Source organism: Peromyscus californicus, unplaced genomic scaffold (genome assembly GCF_007827085.1).
Source record: "Peromyscus californicus insignis strain IS unplaced genomic scaffold, ASM782708v3 Scaffold_10__1_contigs__length_136768540, whole genome shotgun sequence".
Taxonomy (NCBI): domain Eukaryota; kingdom Metazoa; phylum Chordata; class Mammalia; order Rodentia; family Cricetidae; genus Peromyscus; species Peromyscus californicus.
Genome location: NW_026294391.1, coordinates 105047555 through 105061596, shown reverse-complemented (window position 1 = coordinate 105061596; position 14042 = coordinate 105047555). Strand labels below are relative to the sequence as shown.

The window sequence follows — 14042 nt, the reverse complement described above, 5'->3', positions numbered from 1 at the left end:
TGCCATTGTAGGGTGAAAACAGCCATAGACAGCACATAAATAAATGAGACTCTGATTAAAACCTTATTTACAACAACCAGCAGTCGAGTGGATTTGACTGGCAGGCCATGTTTATTGATTTTTGGACTATATAAAAAATTCTGGCAAAAAGAACTCACAAGCAAGTTTACTTGAACTTAGCATTGGAGAATGGAAGTGATTCTTCTTCATTTCAGATTTAGTTGTCCAGGATCTGTTTGGCTAAGTCTCTAAATTTTATAATCACCCACCATAATTAGAACTGAGGAGCTTCATTTAAAATTTAAAAAAAAAAATTTAAGTTAGCATATAAAGTGAGTTTCATTAGGATATTCTCTCTGTCTCTCTCCGCTCTCCCCCCATCTCATTATATTCTATTCTTATTCATTCCCCTCTCCCACTGCCTGTTATCCCTTCAGACACCTCTTGCTGATCCTCAGTAGTACTTCTTTTTGGCTTCATGGCATAGGAATTCCATTACTCATCTCTCAAAATCTCTTCCACTCTTCTTATGTCCCCTTTCTACTTTAATCCTACAGAGAAGTGGGGTGAAGAGAGGGATAAGCATTTAAATCTAGACTCCTCATATAAAAGAAACCATGTTTAATTTGTCTTTCTGAATCTGACTTACTTCATTTAATATGATAATCTTTTCCATTCATTTTTCTTGCCGATGTCATCTTTTATTTTTTCTTTATGACTGGTAGAATCTCTTGTGTATGCCTACTACACTTTTTAAAATCTATTCATCTGCATATGATTTCATTTCTTACCTGCCGTGAATAGTACAGCTATAACCATGGATGTACATGTATGTTTGTAATATATTGAATTCAGTGTCTTTTGCTTATCTACTTAGGTGTGGTATTGCTGTATTGTAGTAGTTCTACTTTTTGTTCTTTTGAGGACTGCCTTCCATGGTAGCTGAACCAGTTTACCTTCCCACCAGCACTGAATAAAGGTTTCCTATATCCTACCAATGTTTTGTTGTTGATTGTTTTCTTGATGAGAGCCATTGTGACGGGGTAAAATGGACTTTCAAAGCAGTTTTCATTGCATTTTATGGATGACTAAGGAGATTGAATACTTTTTCAAGTATTTACTGTTTTTTTTTTTTTTGGAGAACTGTTCATTACCCTGTTTGCTGATGGGGTGATCTTTTTTGGGGTGGTGGAGTTTTTTGTAATTGTTGTAGTTCTAATTAATATATTCTACTTACTAGTCTATCATCTGATAAGTTGGCAAAGTTTTTTCTTCCATTCTGTAGACTGTCTTTTCACTATGGTGTTCATTTAATTTACTGTGCAGGATCTTTTAAATTTCATATAATTCCACCTGTCAATTCTAGGGATTATTTCTTATGCCATTAGAGTCATTTTCAGAAAGTCCTTTTTTCCTCCCTCTCTCTTTTTTTTAAATTTAATGTATTTGTTTATTTTACATCCCAACCTCACCTCTCCTCCATCTTCCCCTCACACCCCACCCCCTTCCTTCTGCCCCCCTCCCTCATCCACCCTTCCTCTGTGTCTGCTCAGAAAGGGGCAGACCTCCCATGGGAATCACCAAAGCATGACATATCAAGTTGCCATTAGACCGAGCTCCTTCCCCTGTATTGAGGCTGGGCAAGGCAATCAGCATGAGGAATAGCTTCCCAAGAGCCAGCCAAATCACTAGGGACAGCCCCTGCTCCCATTACCAGGAGTTGCACAAATAGATCAAACTACACAGCTGTCACATATGCAGAGTGCCTAGGTGGGTCCCATGCAGGCTCCCTGGTTGTTGGTTCAAACTCAGTGAGTTCCCATGAGCCAGACTAGTTGTTTCTGTGAGTTTTTCTGCAATGTCCTAACCCCCCTGCCTCCTATAAGCCCTCCCTCTCCTCAGTAGTACTCCCCGAGCTTGGCCCAATGTTTGGCCTTCAGTCTGAATCTGTCTCCATCAGTCACTGGATGAATGCTCTCCAATAACAATGGGGGTAGTCACCAATTCGATCATGGGATAGCCAGTTCAGGCTATGTGTCTACTGCTGCCAGGAGTCTTAGCTGGGGCCCTCATTGTAGACTCGTGGGAGTTTCCCTTTCATCAGGCTTCTATCTGACTCAACACTCTCCCCTCCCCACCATACTCTACAACCCAGTCCCTCAAGTTCCTAAGCCCACCCACGCCTAGTCCACCCAGGAGATCTCCTCTATTTCTGCTTCCCAGGGAGATCCAATTGTCTCCTTGGGCTCTCCTTGTTACCTAGCCTCTCGGAGGCTGTGGATTGTAGCATGGTTATTCTTTACAATGCAGTTAATATCCACTTATGAGTGAGTACATACCATGTTTGTCTTTCTGGGTCTGGGTTACCTCACTCAGGAAGATTTTTTTCTAGTTCCACCCATTTGTCTTCAAATCGCCTGATGTCATTGTTTTTAAAAGCTGAGTAATACTCCGTTGTGTAAATGTACCTCATTTTCTTTATTCATTTTTCAGTTGAGGGGCATCTATGTTGTTTCTAGGTATTGGCTAACACAAATAGAGCTGTTGTGAATGTAGTTGAGCAAATGTCCTATGGTATGATTGAGCATTCTTTGAATATATGCCCTAGAGTGGTATTACTGGGTCTGAAGGTATATTGATTCCCAATATTCTGAGGAACCACCATATTGATTTTTTTCTATAGTGGCTGTACAAATTTGCACTCCCACCAGGAATAGAGGAGTGTTCCTCTTGCTCCACATCCTCTCCATTTTAAGCTGTCATTTGTGTTTTTGATCTTAGCCATTCTGACAGGTGTAAGATGGAATCTCAGAGTTGTTTTGATTTGCATTTCTCTGATGACTAAGGATGGTGAACAATTCCTTAAGTGTTTCTCTGCTATTGAGATTCTTCTGTTGAAAATTCTCTGTTTAGGTCTGTAGCCCATTTTTAAATCAAATTATTTGGTTTTTTGATATGTAGTTTCTTGAGTTCTTTCTATATTTTGGAGATCAGCCCTCTGTCAGTTGTGGGGTTGGTGACAATCTTTTCCCATTCTGTAGGTTGCCGTTTTGTTATATTGACAGTGTCCTTTGCCTTACAGAAGCTTTTCATTTTCATGAGGTCCCATTTATTAGTTGTAGATCTTAGTGTCTGTACTACAGGTGTTCTGTTCAGAAAGTTGTCTCCTGTGCCAGTGTGTTCAAGGCTACTTCCTACTTTCTCTTCTATCAGGTGCAGTGTAACTGGATTTATGTTGAGGTCTTTGAACCACTTGGACTTCAGTTTTGTGCAGGGATCTATTTGCAATCTTCTACATGCCAATATGCAGTTGGGCCAACATCATTTGTTGAAGATGCTTTCTTTTCTCCATTGTACGGTTTTGGCTTCTTTGTCAAAAACCAAGTGTCCCTAGGTGTGTGGATTTATGTCTGATTCTTCAATTTAGTTCCATTTATCAACGTGTCTGTTTTGTGCCAATACCATGCTGTTTTTATTACTATAGCTCTGTGGTAGAACTTAAGATTAGGGATGGTGATACCTCCAGAATTTTGATCCATTGGAATTAATTTTTGTGGAGGACAAAGATGCAAAGATGTGAGTCTACATGTTTCTACATGTTGATATCCTGTCTCCCTGGCACTATTTGTTGAAAATTCTTTTTCAATATATGTTTTTGGCTACCTTGTCAAAAATTACATGGCTGTAGTTTATTTCTGTATCATCTAGTTCATTTATATGCACACAGTTTTTGTTAGTGTGGTTGTGTAGTATAATCAGGTATTGTGTTATCTCCAGTGTTACTTTTTATGTTAAGGATTACTTTTCTAGTTGGGAGCTTTTGTGCTTCTATAATGAAGTTTTACTTTTTCTTTTGAGAGAGTCTCCTTAGCTCTCCCTGTTGGCCTTGGAACTCACTCTGTAACTAGGCTCACAGAAATCAGCCTTCCTCTGCCTCCTGTGTGCTGGGATTAATGTTGTACATCACCATGCCTGGCCATGTGTGGTATTATTAATGAGTTCTTGAATTGGTTTGTAGATACCTTTTTTGGAGAAATTTTGCACCTGTGTTTTTTTAGGGAAACTGATCTATTCTTTTCTTTTGTTGTTGTGTTCTGATCTGGTATCAGGATAATGTTGACTTTGTAGGATGAGTTTTGTGTCTTTTATTCCCTTTCTGGTCTGTGGAACAGTTTCAGGAGTACTGATTTTAGAACTTCCTTAAATGATTGGTAAAATTTTGGAGTGAATCTATCCAGTTGTTGGCTTTTCTTTCTGAGGAGGTGTTTTTTTGTTTCCATCTTATTGCTTATTATTGATCTATTTAAATCATATCTTCTTGATTTAGTTTTGATGGATCTTATGTTTTTAGGAATTTTTCTATTTTTTTTAGATACTCCAGTTTTTTATACATTCTGCCTACCAGTCCCGCCTATCCTTTCTCCTGCCTTGCTATTGGCCAGTTTTATTAGACATCAGGTGTTTTAGACAGGCACAGTAACACAGCTTCATAGAGTTAAACAAATGCAACATAAACAAAAATAACACGCCTTAAAAAATATTCTACTGCAGCTGAAGACTCCTGGGATCCATCCTTTGCTTCTGGATTGCTCCGTAGCTGGCCTATGGCGACACTGCGATTGGATCCTTGCTGTAGCCTCCTTAACACCTGCTGCCACTAGAACTTCAGGACGTTCCTGACCACCTTAACATAGTGGTCATCTGGAGGTGGCTTCCTCTGACTCGCAGGCTGCAGAAACTTCTTAACTGCAGGAATGTTGCTGATTCTTGTCTTAAATGCCTGCGGCAGAGGGAAGTCAGACAGCACGGGAGGGCTGAGTTCTTCCACCATCAAAATGGCTTCTAACAGCTGAATGTCTGCCCAGCTGAGCTGGTTGCCAACAAGAAAAGCTTCCCCGTGGTCTTTTAAAATCTTTTCAAAGACCGGGAAGTAACAGGTTTTAGCTCTCTTCACGATTAAAGCATAGTTCTCCTCTTTATCCTCAGGGGGTTTGAATGGAGCAGAGGCGATCATTATCATCAGATCCAGGGTGCCATCAGTATACATGTCGATCCTGACTCTCTCCTTCAGGTCCTTCCCATACAAGTTGTACTTGACAGCAAGGTAGCTGAGGATGGCTCTAGACTGTGTCAGCAGCATTCCATCCATTTCAACCAAAGGGACCTGGTCAAAAAGCAGGCACCCATCCTTTTGCAACTTCTCATACTGTTCTCTTGTCTCAAGAAATTCTTCTTCAAACTCCACTCCTGCCCTAATGGTCATCTGGATTTTATTGGACTATTTTGTAAAATCCCTCTTTTTATTTCTATTTTACTGATGTGGGTCTTTTCTTTTTTTGATTTGTTTGCCTAGGATATTGGTCCTCCTCATTTCAAAGAACCATTTTCTTGTTTTGTTGGTTCTGTGTTCATTTAGTCCCATTTGATTAACTTCTGCTTCAATCTTTAGTATTTATTTTTTGCTATCTATTGCTGAAAGGGGTTTACCTTTTCCCCCTTTCCCCCCACCCCACTCCATGATATTGGGAGTGTATTAGAAGGGTATTTATTTGAAAATCTCACTGACTTTAAAAATGTAAAAGTTCATAGTTATAATCTTTTCTCTTATAACTGCCTGAGCTTTGGGTTTGTTGGTGTGATATCTATTGCCTGTATTTTCATGGATGTATCTAACTCCTTAGGTTGGATTTTTCCTTCTAGTGCTTTCTGTAGGGCAGGATTTGTGGATAAGTATTGTTTAAATCTGGCTTTATCATGGAATATTTTGTTTACTCTGTCTATGGTGATTGAGAGTTTTGCTGGATATAATAGTCTGGGCTGGCATCTGTGGTCTCTTAGTATTGGTGAAATTATTAAGGCCACTCCACGTAGTTAAAAGGGAGATTTATTTAGTGGTGTAACTTACAAATGAAGGGATAGGTAGGTGGCGGGTTCTGGGAAAGACGCAGCGCAGTCCGGCGGTGTTTTCTGGAGAACTCTCCTCGGTCCACCTCTAGAGTCCAGGGTCCAGGAAGCAAGAGAGGGCAGTGCATGTGGATCGCGGGTCTTCAGGGCCCTCTCTTGGCCCCGCCTTGTAGGCATAATAGTTACCGAAGCCTCAATAGGGGTTGGAACTTCCAGACCAAAGCTGGAATGGCTATCCACTACATCTTAGTGTTTGCGTAATATCTGTCCAGGATCTTCTGGCTTTTAGAGTCTCCATTGAGAAGTCAGGTGTTATTCTTATGGGTCTGCCTTTACATGTTACTTGGCATATTTCCTTTGCAGCTCTTTATTTTTTTTATTTATTCTGTATATTTAGTGGTTTGATTATGATGTGGCAAGGGGACTTCTTTTTTGGATCCAGTCTATTTGGTGTATTGTAAGTTTCTTATATCTTCATAGGCATTTCCTTCTTTAGGTTTCGAAAGTTTTCATCTATGATTATGTTGAATATATTTTCTGTGCCTTTGAGCTGGTATTCTTCTCCTTCTTCTATCCCTTATTATTCTTAGGTTTGGTCTTCTCATGGTGTCTAAGATTTCCTGGACATATTATGGATGTGGGGATGGGGGTAGCTTGGGAGGGAGGACAGGGGTGGGGGACTAGGTGGGAGGAGGAAGGAGGTGGGATCTGTGGGTGGTATGTAGGGTGAGTAAAAAATTTCTTAATAAAAAAATTAAAAAAAATTGCCTGAGCTATATCCCATAGCTTTTGGTAAATTGTGCTTTCAGTTTTCACTTTGAATTTTTTATTTTTCCTTATGATTTCTTCCATGGCCCATTTTAGTCATCCAAGGATGTATTGTTCAGTTTCCAAGTATTTATGATTTGTGTCATTTCTTTTGCTGTCAACTTCTTGTTTTGTTTCATTGTGATCAGTTCTTTTGTATGCGTGAGTGAAGGCTCCATTGATCACTTACAAGAACTGGGAGGAGAGGAGTCGGGGGGACTATGGCTGGGATATAAGAGAAATAAATAATTTATTAAAAAACATAAAAAAGTACATCTGGCTTTGAGGTTTGTGAAGACAGGTGGACTTGTCCCAAAGTAGGCCTTCCAGTCTCTTTTGAGCAGGGTCACCTATGTACCTTACCTTTTGAATGTGGCTTCTGCTTTCCCTAAGTTCATCAGGGAGACATGTGGCTGTAGCTGTGTGTTTGGCTTGGCTTCTCTTTCTTGACAGTTTTTAGCTGTTCAGTCAGTGCCACTGAGTTTCCAAAGCTCTTGGACTTTCTTGGTTTGGAATAGTGTATTCTTGCTTATCCCATCTCATGTCTTTAACTGGGTCATCCAGAAGCTGTTTTTAGTCTGATGCCTTACCACAGTTTCATTTGTTGGTATCTAAAGTTGAAGATTTGGTGTGGAAGAGTAGGATGGGTATCTTTTCTCTTTCAATCTCATTGGTTCTTTTAGTTCATGTAATATGACCAGAGAAACATTAAAAAGAAAATTAAATGTCAAGCCAAACAATTCTTTGAAAGATTTGTGTACGTTCAATTATTTTGACTACATTATTTTATGAATGCTTGGTATAATCTGAATATAAAGTTTATTCATGCCAGATTCGTATTGTTACTGTTTCAGCTTTTTAGAAATTCCCTTTGAAAGGGAAACCAGTTTACTTCTTTTTTCACCTAAACCTTTTATTATTATTATTATGTTTTCTCTGTGTAGCCTTGGCTGTCCTGGAACTTACTATGTAGACCAGGCTGGCCTTGAACTCAGATCTGCCTGCCTCTGCCTCCTGAGTGCTGGAATTAAAGGTATGCACCTTTATGCTGGGCACAACTTTTTCTTTATTAAAATTTCTTGACTGTAGACGTCACGGTCTTATTCAATAAGAAACACAGAGCCAAATGCAGAGTTAAAAGCCCAAGAGGTCAGAGCAGTAGCTAAGAGCTGAGACTTAAAACCTCCTTCATACCCTTCCTGCCGCTGCTGTCCTTCCCCTCAGGAAGAGACCTACTTCCTGTGTATCTGTCTTTTTATTGACTTTCTGTTCTGCCTTCTCATTGGTTGTAAACCCAACCACATGACCTCCTCGTCACTGCCTGTCTATACAGACCTTCTGGTTTTCTGTGGTTGGTATTGAGATTAAAGGTGTGTGTCTTCATGCTGGTGGTGTCCTTGAACACACAGAGATCTGTCTGTCATGTGATCAGGATTAAGGGCATGTGCTACCACTGCCAGACTTCTGCTATGGTTTGCTATTAGCTCTGACCCCCAGGCACTTTTATTTATTAACATACAAATAAAATCACATTTCAGCACAAATATCACCATACTTAACCATATTTTTGGAGTTTCTACTACCTACTGTGCAAAAGAAGACAGTAATTGGTGTTCTCCAGCATACTTTTTTCAAAGTTTCAGGTTAATCATGCTTTTATTTTAAGTACATTTTCTGACTCTTGACTCATTGATTCTTGCTTTAAGATGTGCCTTTATTATGTTTTTTAAATAAATAATATTTCTGAGAAATCATCTACTGTAGATTTCTACTAGCTTGTTTCTTTTTCTGTCTGTATGTTGGAGGTGTGTGTGTACACCCTCATTGCTGGAGATTGAAATCAGGACCTATACATGCTAATTAGGCTCTCTTTCTACTAATTAAAAACATGATTTCCTCTGTCTTCCAAGGTCTGTTCTACCAGCAACATGATTATTGAATCTATAATTTTGTTATCTTGCCTAAAATTTATGCATGGATACCTCTCCTAGTAATGCTTACAGTATTGGTCTCTTATTTTCCTGTTAAATTCATTTGGCTTCATTCCTACAACAGTCATTGTCAACTTCATCATATTTCTTGCCTGCATCTAGTTGGATTTGCTGTAATATACCGACTATATGTCCATCTTTGGATAAACTCCAGTTACTTTCAGTGCATTTCCTCAGTGATCATTCTTCATAAGGCGTGAACCCTTCTTAAGGATAGAAGAGGCAATCTTTGTGTATCATAAGCTTGTTAACACTTAGTGGATAGCTACATAATATTTAAATGGAGGAATGAGTCCTTAGCTGTTTCAGGTCTGTTATTTCTTTATTTTTTTCCACATATTTTTTCCAGGATTTTTTTTTTATTCTTCATTGCTCCCATCCCCCTGGTGTGTGTGTGTGTTGCTTAATGTAACTGGTGTTTGACAGCTAGGCTTATGATTTCTCTGAAGATCACATGTCTGTTGATGCTTAGGATAGACAAAAGCCTTTCTAAGATGCTTAAACACAAGAGTGCCTATGTTCTACCACAGCTGTCATTTGAAAAAAACTTCAGATACTGAAGCTTGCTGATTGTTTAGAGTTTCACTGTATAGGAAATAGCTTGTTATATAGTTTAATAAACGTTTTAACTCTTCAGTATGGCTACTTTAAACTACTACAGTAACTGAAGATACCCCATTCCTCTGGTTATTTCTGTTTTCATCTGTGAAATATGTAGCCTTTAAAAATGTTCCTGAGAAGATTCTCCTCTTAAGGAGGGACACAAACTTTGAAAATAAGCCATTAAAAATAGTTTTACCTTACTATATATTACTATGGTTGATGACTTTACTAGAAATGATATGTAATTACTTTTGAACTTAAATGTATCTCATCTGTTTCAGGATGCTTTAATCTGGATCCCAATAGAGTTTTGGATGTAATTTTAGAAGTGTTTGAATGCAGGCCAGAACATGATGACTTCTTTATATCTCTATTAGAATCTTACATGAGTATGTGTGAACCACAAACACTGTGTCATATTCTTGGATTCAAATTCAAGTTTTACCAGGTAAAAATGTGTATATATGTATATGTATAGGTTAACTATTTTATATGTTTAGTTTGTTTTATTTTTTATTTGCACTGTATTATTTGCTAGTTTCACTCAAATATTTAGCTGAAGAGATAGAGAAATGGAAAGCTAATGATGTTATGATTTATATTATATATGATTATATTATATGATTTATATTAACAATTTAAATGATCTGATGAGAAAGTCTGGAGAAAAGCAAAATTAAATTTTGCCTTAGGAGAGACAGGGTCTGCTAATACTTGAAGGAGGAGTAATAGTGTGTTGAGAGTTTTCCATTCAGAAATAAACTATGGTACTAAAGATTAGTGGTGTGGGCATATGTAACTTATTGAAAGAATGGTCTGTAGTCTCACATGCCTGGATTGTAACAAGGGAAAAGGAATGGTAGAAAATTGTCTCTGGGTAGGCAAATGCATATTAATTGTCATAGGCCTTTGACTACATGCTATTTTAGGATTTGATTATGTATATGAATTATGTATTAGAATTTTTTAGGGATGCTAAAAAGTACTTGAAGTGTATTTTACATCACTTTTTAAAAAAACTAAACCAGTATAATAACTGTAAAGATTTCCTATTCTCTGGTTATTTCTCTTTCAGTCTGTCTTATTATTGTTAGTGCTATTTTCTAAAAGATTTAACCGAGGTGCCTACTACTGAAAAATCATTTCTGGTGGTATTATGCTTTTACTAAAAAAATTAGCTACAGCTGCTTCTCATTTTCTTACCGGAAACTTGAGAGTCCACTCCTTTTTTTGGGGGGGGGTGGTTACTCAGAGAGATTTACCTGCCTCTGCCTCCTGAGTGCTGGGATTAAAGGTATGCACTATCACTGCCGAGTGAGAGTCCACTCTTAATATAGGAAAATAGATCCAAGTATTTCATTAGAGTTTAAAAGGCTTCTTGATTGTTTTAGATTTGATTAAGAAACCAACTACTGAAATGGAAAAGTAGAGACAATTTAATTTGGTACATGATTAATTAAAATATAGCTTGCATGTTTGGAGTGTATACCTTTCAGATCATATCACAGTGAAGACAGATGACCTTTTAAGTAACATCAAGTTAGTTAATTTTAGAATTAAAAAATAGTTTTACATGAACAAACATATTGTTAGTGATGTAACCAGTGTATAACTGGAAGTGTTTTACAATATTTAAATAAGACTTTTTGTACATTTTAAAATAATATATTTAATGTACATTTTTAAAGTATAAGAAATATTTGATGTTTAAAACAACATACTGTTGTAGGAAATCCTTTGCATACTGCTCTGTGTAACAATATTCCCTTCTCGCTATTGCCAGAGCTATCATGTTATTGTGAGAACTTAAATCTTAGGGCTACTGAAGGGAAAGGAATTGTCAGAGATTTTAAACAGTTTGCGGTCTTTGAAGGAAAGTAAGGAAAGCTGTGAAAACCAAGTCTTATTTAAGGGATGTAACCGTGAGTGTAGGTTCTTAGGAATGAATTTATAGTCAACCTGTATATTGGTCCCTCCCCTAATTTCACACTCTTTCCCACCACTACCTGAAGGCGTTAACTCCCTCTTTTCACAACCCACATATTGACAAAACCATTTAAAGGGGAAGGACAGGGATGTATGAATAGATTCAAGAAATTTTTTATCCTATTGGAGCTAAGCTGTTTGGTAAGTAATTGAAACTAGTTTATTCCCAAATATAAAATGTTAATTGTAATACCCAAAGTAATCACTAAGAAAGAAGTCAAAATGGCACACAAGAGAAGCTAGTGATGTAGGAAATGAGGAATGAAAATCAGCAAAATGCTCAAAAAGCCCATCCTTACTAAGTATTTTAACTTATAAAATCAAATTCTTTAATTAAAAGGCAAGCTTTGTCAGAGTTCATTTAAAAAAAAAGCATATATATGTTTTATATATATATATACACACACCCAAATACTGAATATATATATGCTTTTTGTATATATATATATTATATATATATACATTATTTGTACCTTTGAATAGTTTCTTTTACCTAGCATATACCATACACACACACACACACACACACACACACACACACACCCCCCTAGCATATACCATATATATGACCCAGGTATATGCTAGGTAAAGGAAAACTATTCAAAGGTACAAATAATTTGAAAATAACAGAGTAGAAGCAGATATTATATTTGCATATATGAGAAAGCTGTGGTGCCTGTATCAACAATAGACAGGATAGAATTAGGGGCAGAAATTGTTATGAAATGATGATGGACAGCCTATAAAACTGACATTTTTATATACTTTATATAATTTATAATAGTTATAAACACAAATGTGACAAGCAACATAGCCCCTAAATTTATGAAGCAGAGGGAGCAGTTTATGTTTGACCTAAGAGTATGAAACTTCTTGAGGTGAGTTGTCTAGAATAGGATTAAGGGCATTTAGGAAGCTCAGAAGAAATTGGCAATAAGTTAAATAAACCTTTGTAATTTTGCTCTTAACCAGCTATTCCCAATAGACTAGATTGGTATGAAATTTATCCTGTGATAACCCTGCTTTTATCAATGATCAAATTAACTAGACATGCTGGGAATGATGGGGCTCACCTGTAATCCAAGTACTTGGCAGGCTGATGGAAGAACATAATGAGTTCTAGTCTTACTTGGCTACATATTAAGACTCCCTCATCTCAAAATACAGCAAAATAAAACAAACACCACACTAGACAAAAGATTAATAAGAAAATAGCTACCATTAATATAAATCAATTGGGTCTAGTAGGTACATATGGAACATTCCACCCAACAATAACAGGATACATTATTAATGCACAGGGAACATTCTCTAACATAGGCCATATTTAGATTTTAGGCCATAAAACATCTTGAATTACAAAATAGCTTTTGCTCACATGGGATGAAATTTGATTATAGCAATAGAAATGGGCAGTGATGTGAAATTTCTTGAGATCAGTCATTTAAATTGGAATTTAGAGAATAGAGAATGTGACTCTAGTACATTCAAGTCAGGTGTTTCAGGAAAGATTATCAGTTAAGTTCAGTAAGCTTTTGTGAGTTTGTTTTGACATTAAATTTGGACCATTATTTGTTTTTATTGAAAATAGTTTAATACTAAATAACTGTTTATGTGAACATATTTAGAATCAGCAAACTGTTGTTAAATTGAAGCCTATCTATGGTAAAAAATAATGCAAAACAGGATATTCTTTAAACAGTACAAATTAGTTTGGTTATGGTCATAATATACATTCCAAGTATGGAAACCCTTACTTACAGCCATTTTATTTCAGTGTTGTTAAAAAAAATTCATATGTTGTCAATATTTGCTTTTTATCTACGTTTGACTTGGTATTTCTAGTTATTTCACTGACAATAGAAGTTTTAAGATTAGTTTCAATGTCTATACTTGTTTTTCTAGACATATGGGCCCTCATAGATTGTCTGGAATTAACTGGGCATTTTGTGTTTTAAATGCTAATTTAATCTGAACTGTGTTGAAGCGGAAGTTGGGGTGTAAGTAGACATACTTAGGACAAAATTCAAGACAAAGGTGTAGATTATGTACTTCCTCATTTGTGAGTCATGCCACTGAGAACTACTTGAAAAACAAATGTAAAAAAAAATCCACAATAACAGTTTTATAAGCAGAAGTGTATAACTGTGTTATACAATTTAAATCTCATGTTCTGTTCAAGTCTCAACTTTCCCTTAAGTATTCTTATGCATTGTAAAAGATGCTTAGTCTCAAAACTATTTTCTTGTACTCATCTGAGGATGTTTTGGGATGCTGGCAAAAATCATTGCCCCACTATTCGGATGTTTGATTTTAAAATGGAGAATAGTGAAGTGTATTACTTAATTTTTATCGATGATTGGTAGAGAAGAGAACAGATTTTAATTTTGCTTTATACCTAAGGAGTTGTTCTTTTTTCAGGAACCAAGTGGTGAGACTCCCTCGTCTTTATACAGAGTTGCAGCAGTGCTTTTGCAATTTAATCTCATTGATTTAGACGATCTTTATGTACACGTAAGTCGAGTGCTCTGTTATGATGATTGGTTTCTGCTTCCCAGGGGTGGCAATAGGAGTAGGCAACTAGAATGCACTTAAGTATTAGCTCTAGACTTCCAAGGTTCAGTTTTGAAGCTATAATACATTATTGCTTTGTCTACCTTAAAAACTTAGTGGATTCTCTTCTTCAACCAACTGTGGAAATTAAATTCCTCTTAGTCACCCTTATATGTTTCAAGATTAGATACAAAGCTC

The 14042-nt window shown here is 36.8% G+C and overlaps 2 protein-coding genes across 4 annotated transcripts in view; one reads left to right on the top strand and one right to left on the bottom strand.

Annotated features, from left to right (window-relative positions):
* Thoc2 (THO complex subunit 2) overlaps positions 1-14042 on the top strand; it is a 116304-nt gene that overhangs the window by 37242 nt on the left and 65020 nt on the right. For all 3 annotated transcript variants that reach the window (XM_052738485.1, XM_052738475.1, XM_052738467.1), the window contains exons 8-9: positions 9587-9753; positions 13713-13805. In XM_052738485.1, the coding sequence (XP_052594445.1) occupies positions 9587-9753; positions 13713-13805 (260 nt within the window). The remainder of the gene's footprint in view (positions 1-9586; positions 9754-13712; positions 13806-14042) is intronic.
* Positions 4403-5506, bottom strand: LOC128110732 (glutathione S-transferase alpha-4-like). Its single transcript, XM_052738493.1, has one exon. The coding sequence runs from the start codon at positions 5261-5263 to the stop codon at positions 4658-4660; it is 606 nt and encodes a 201-aa protein (XP_052594453.1). The 5' UTR covers positions 5264-5506; the 3' UTR covers positions 4403-4657.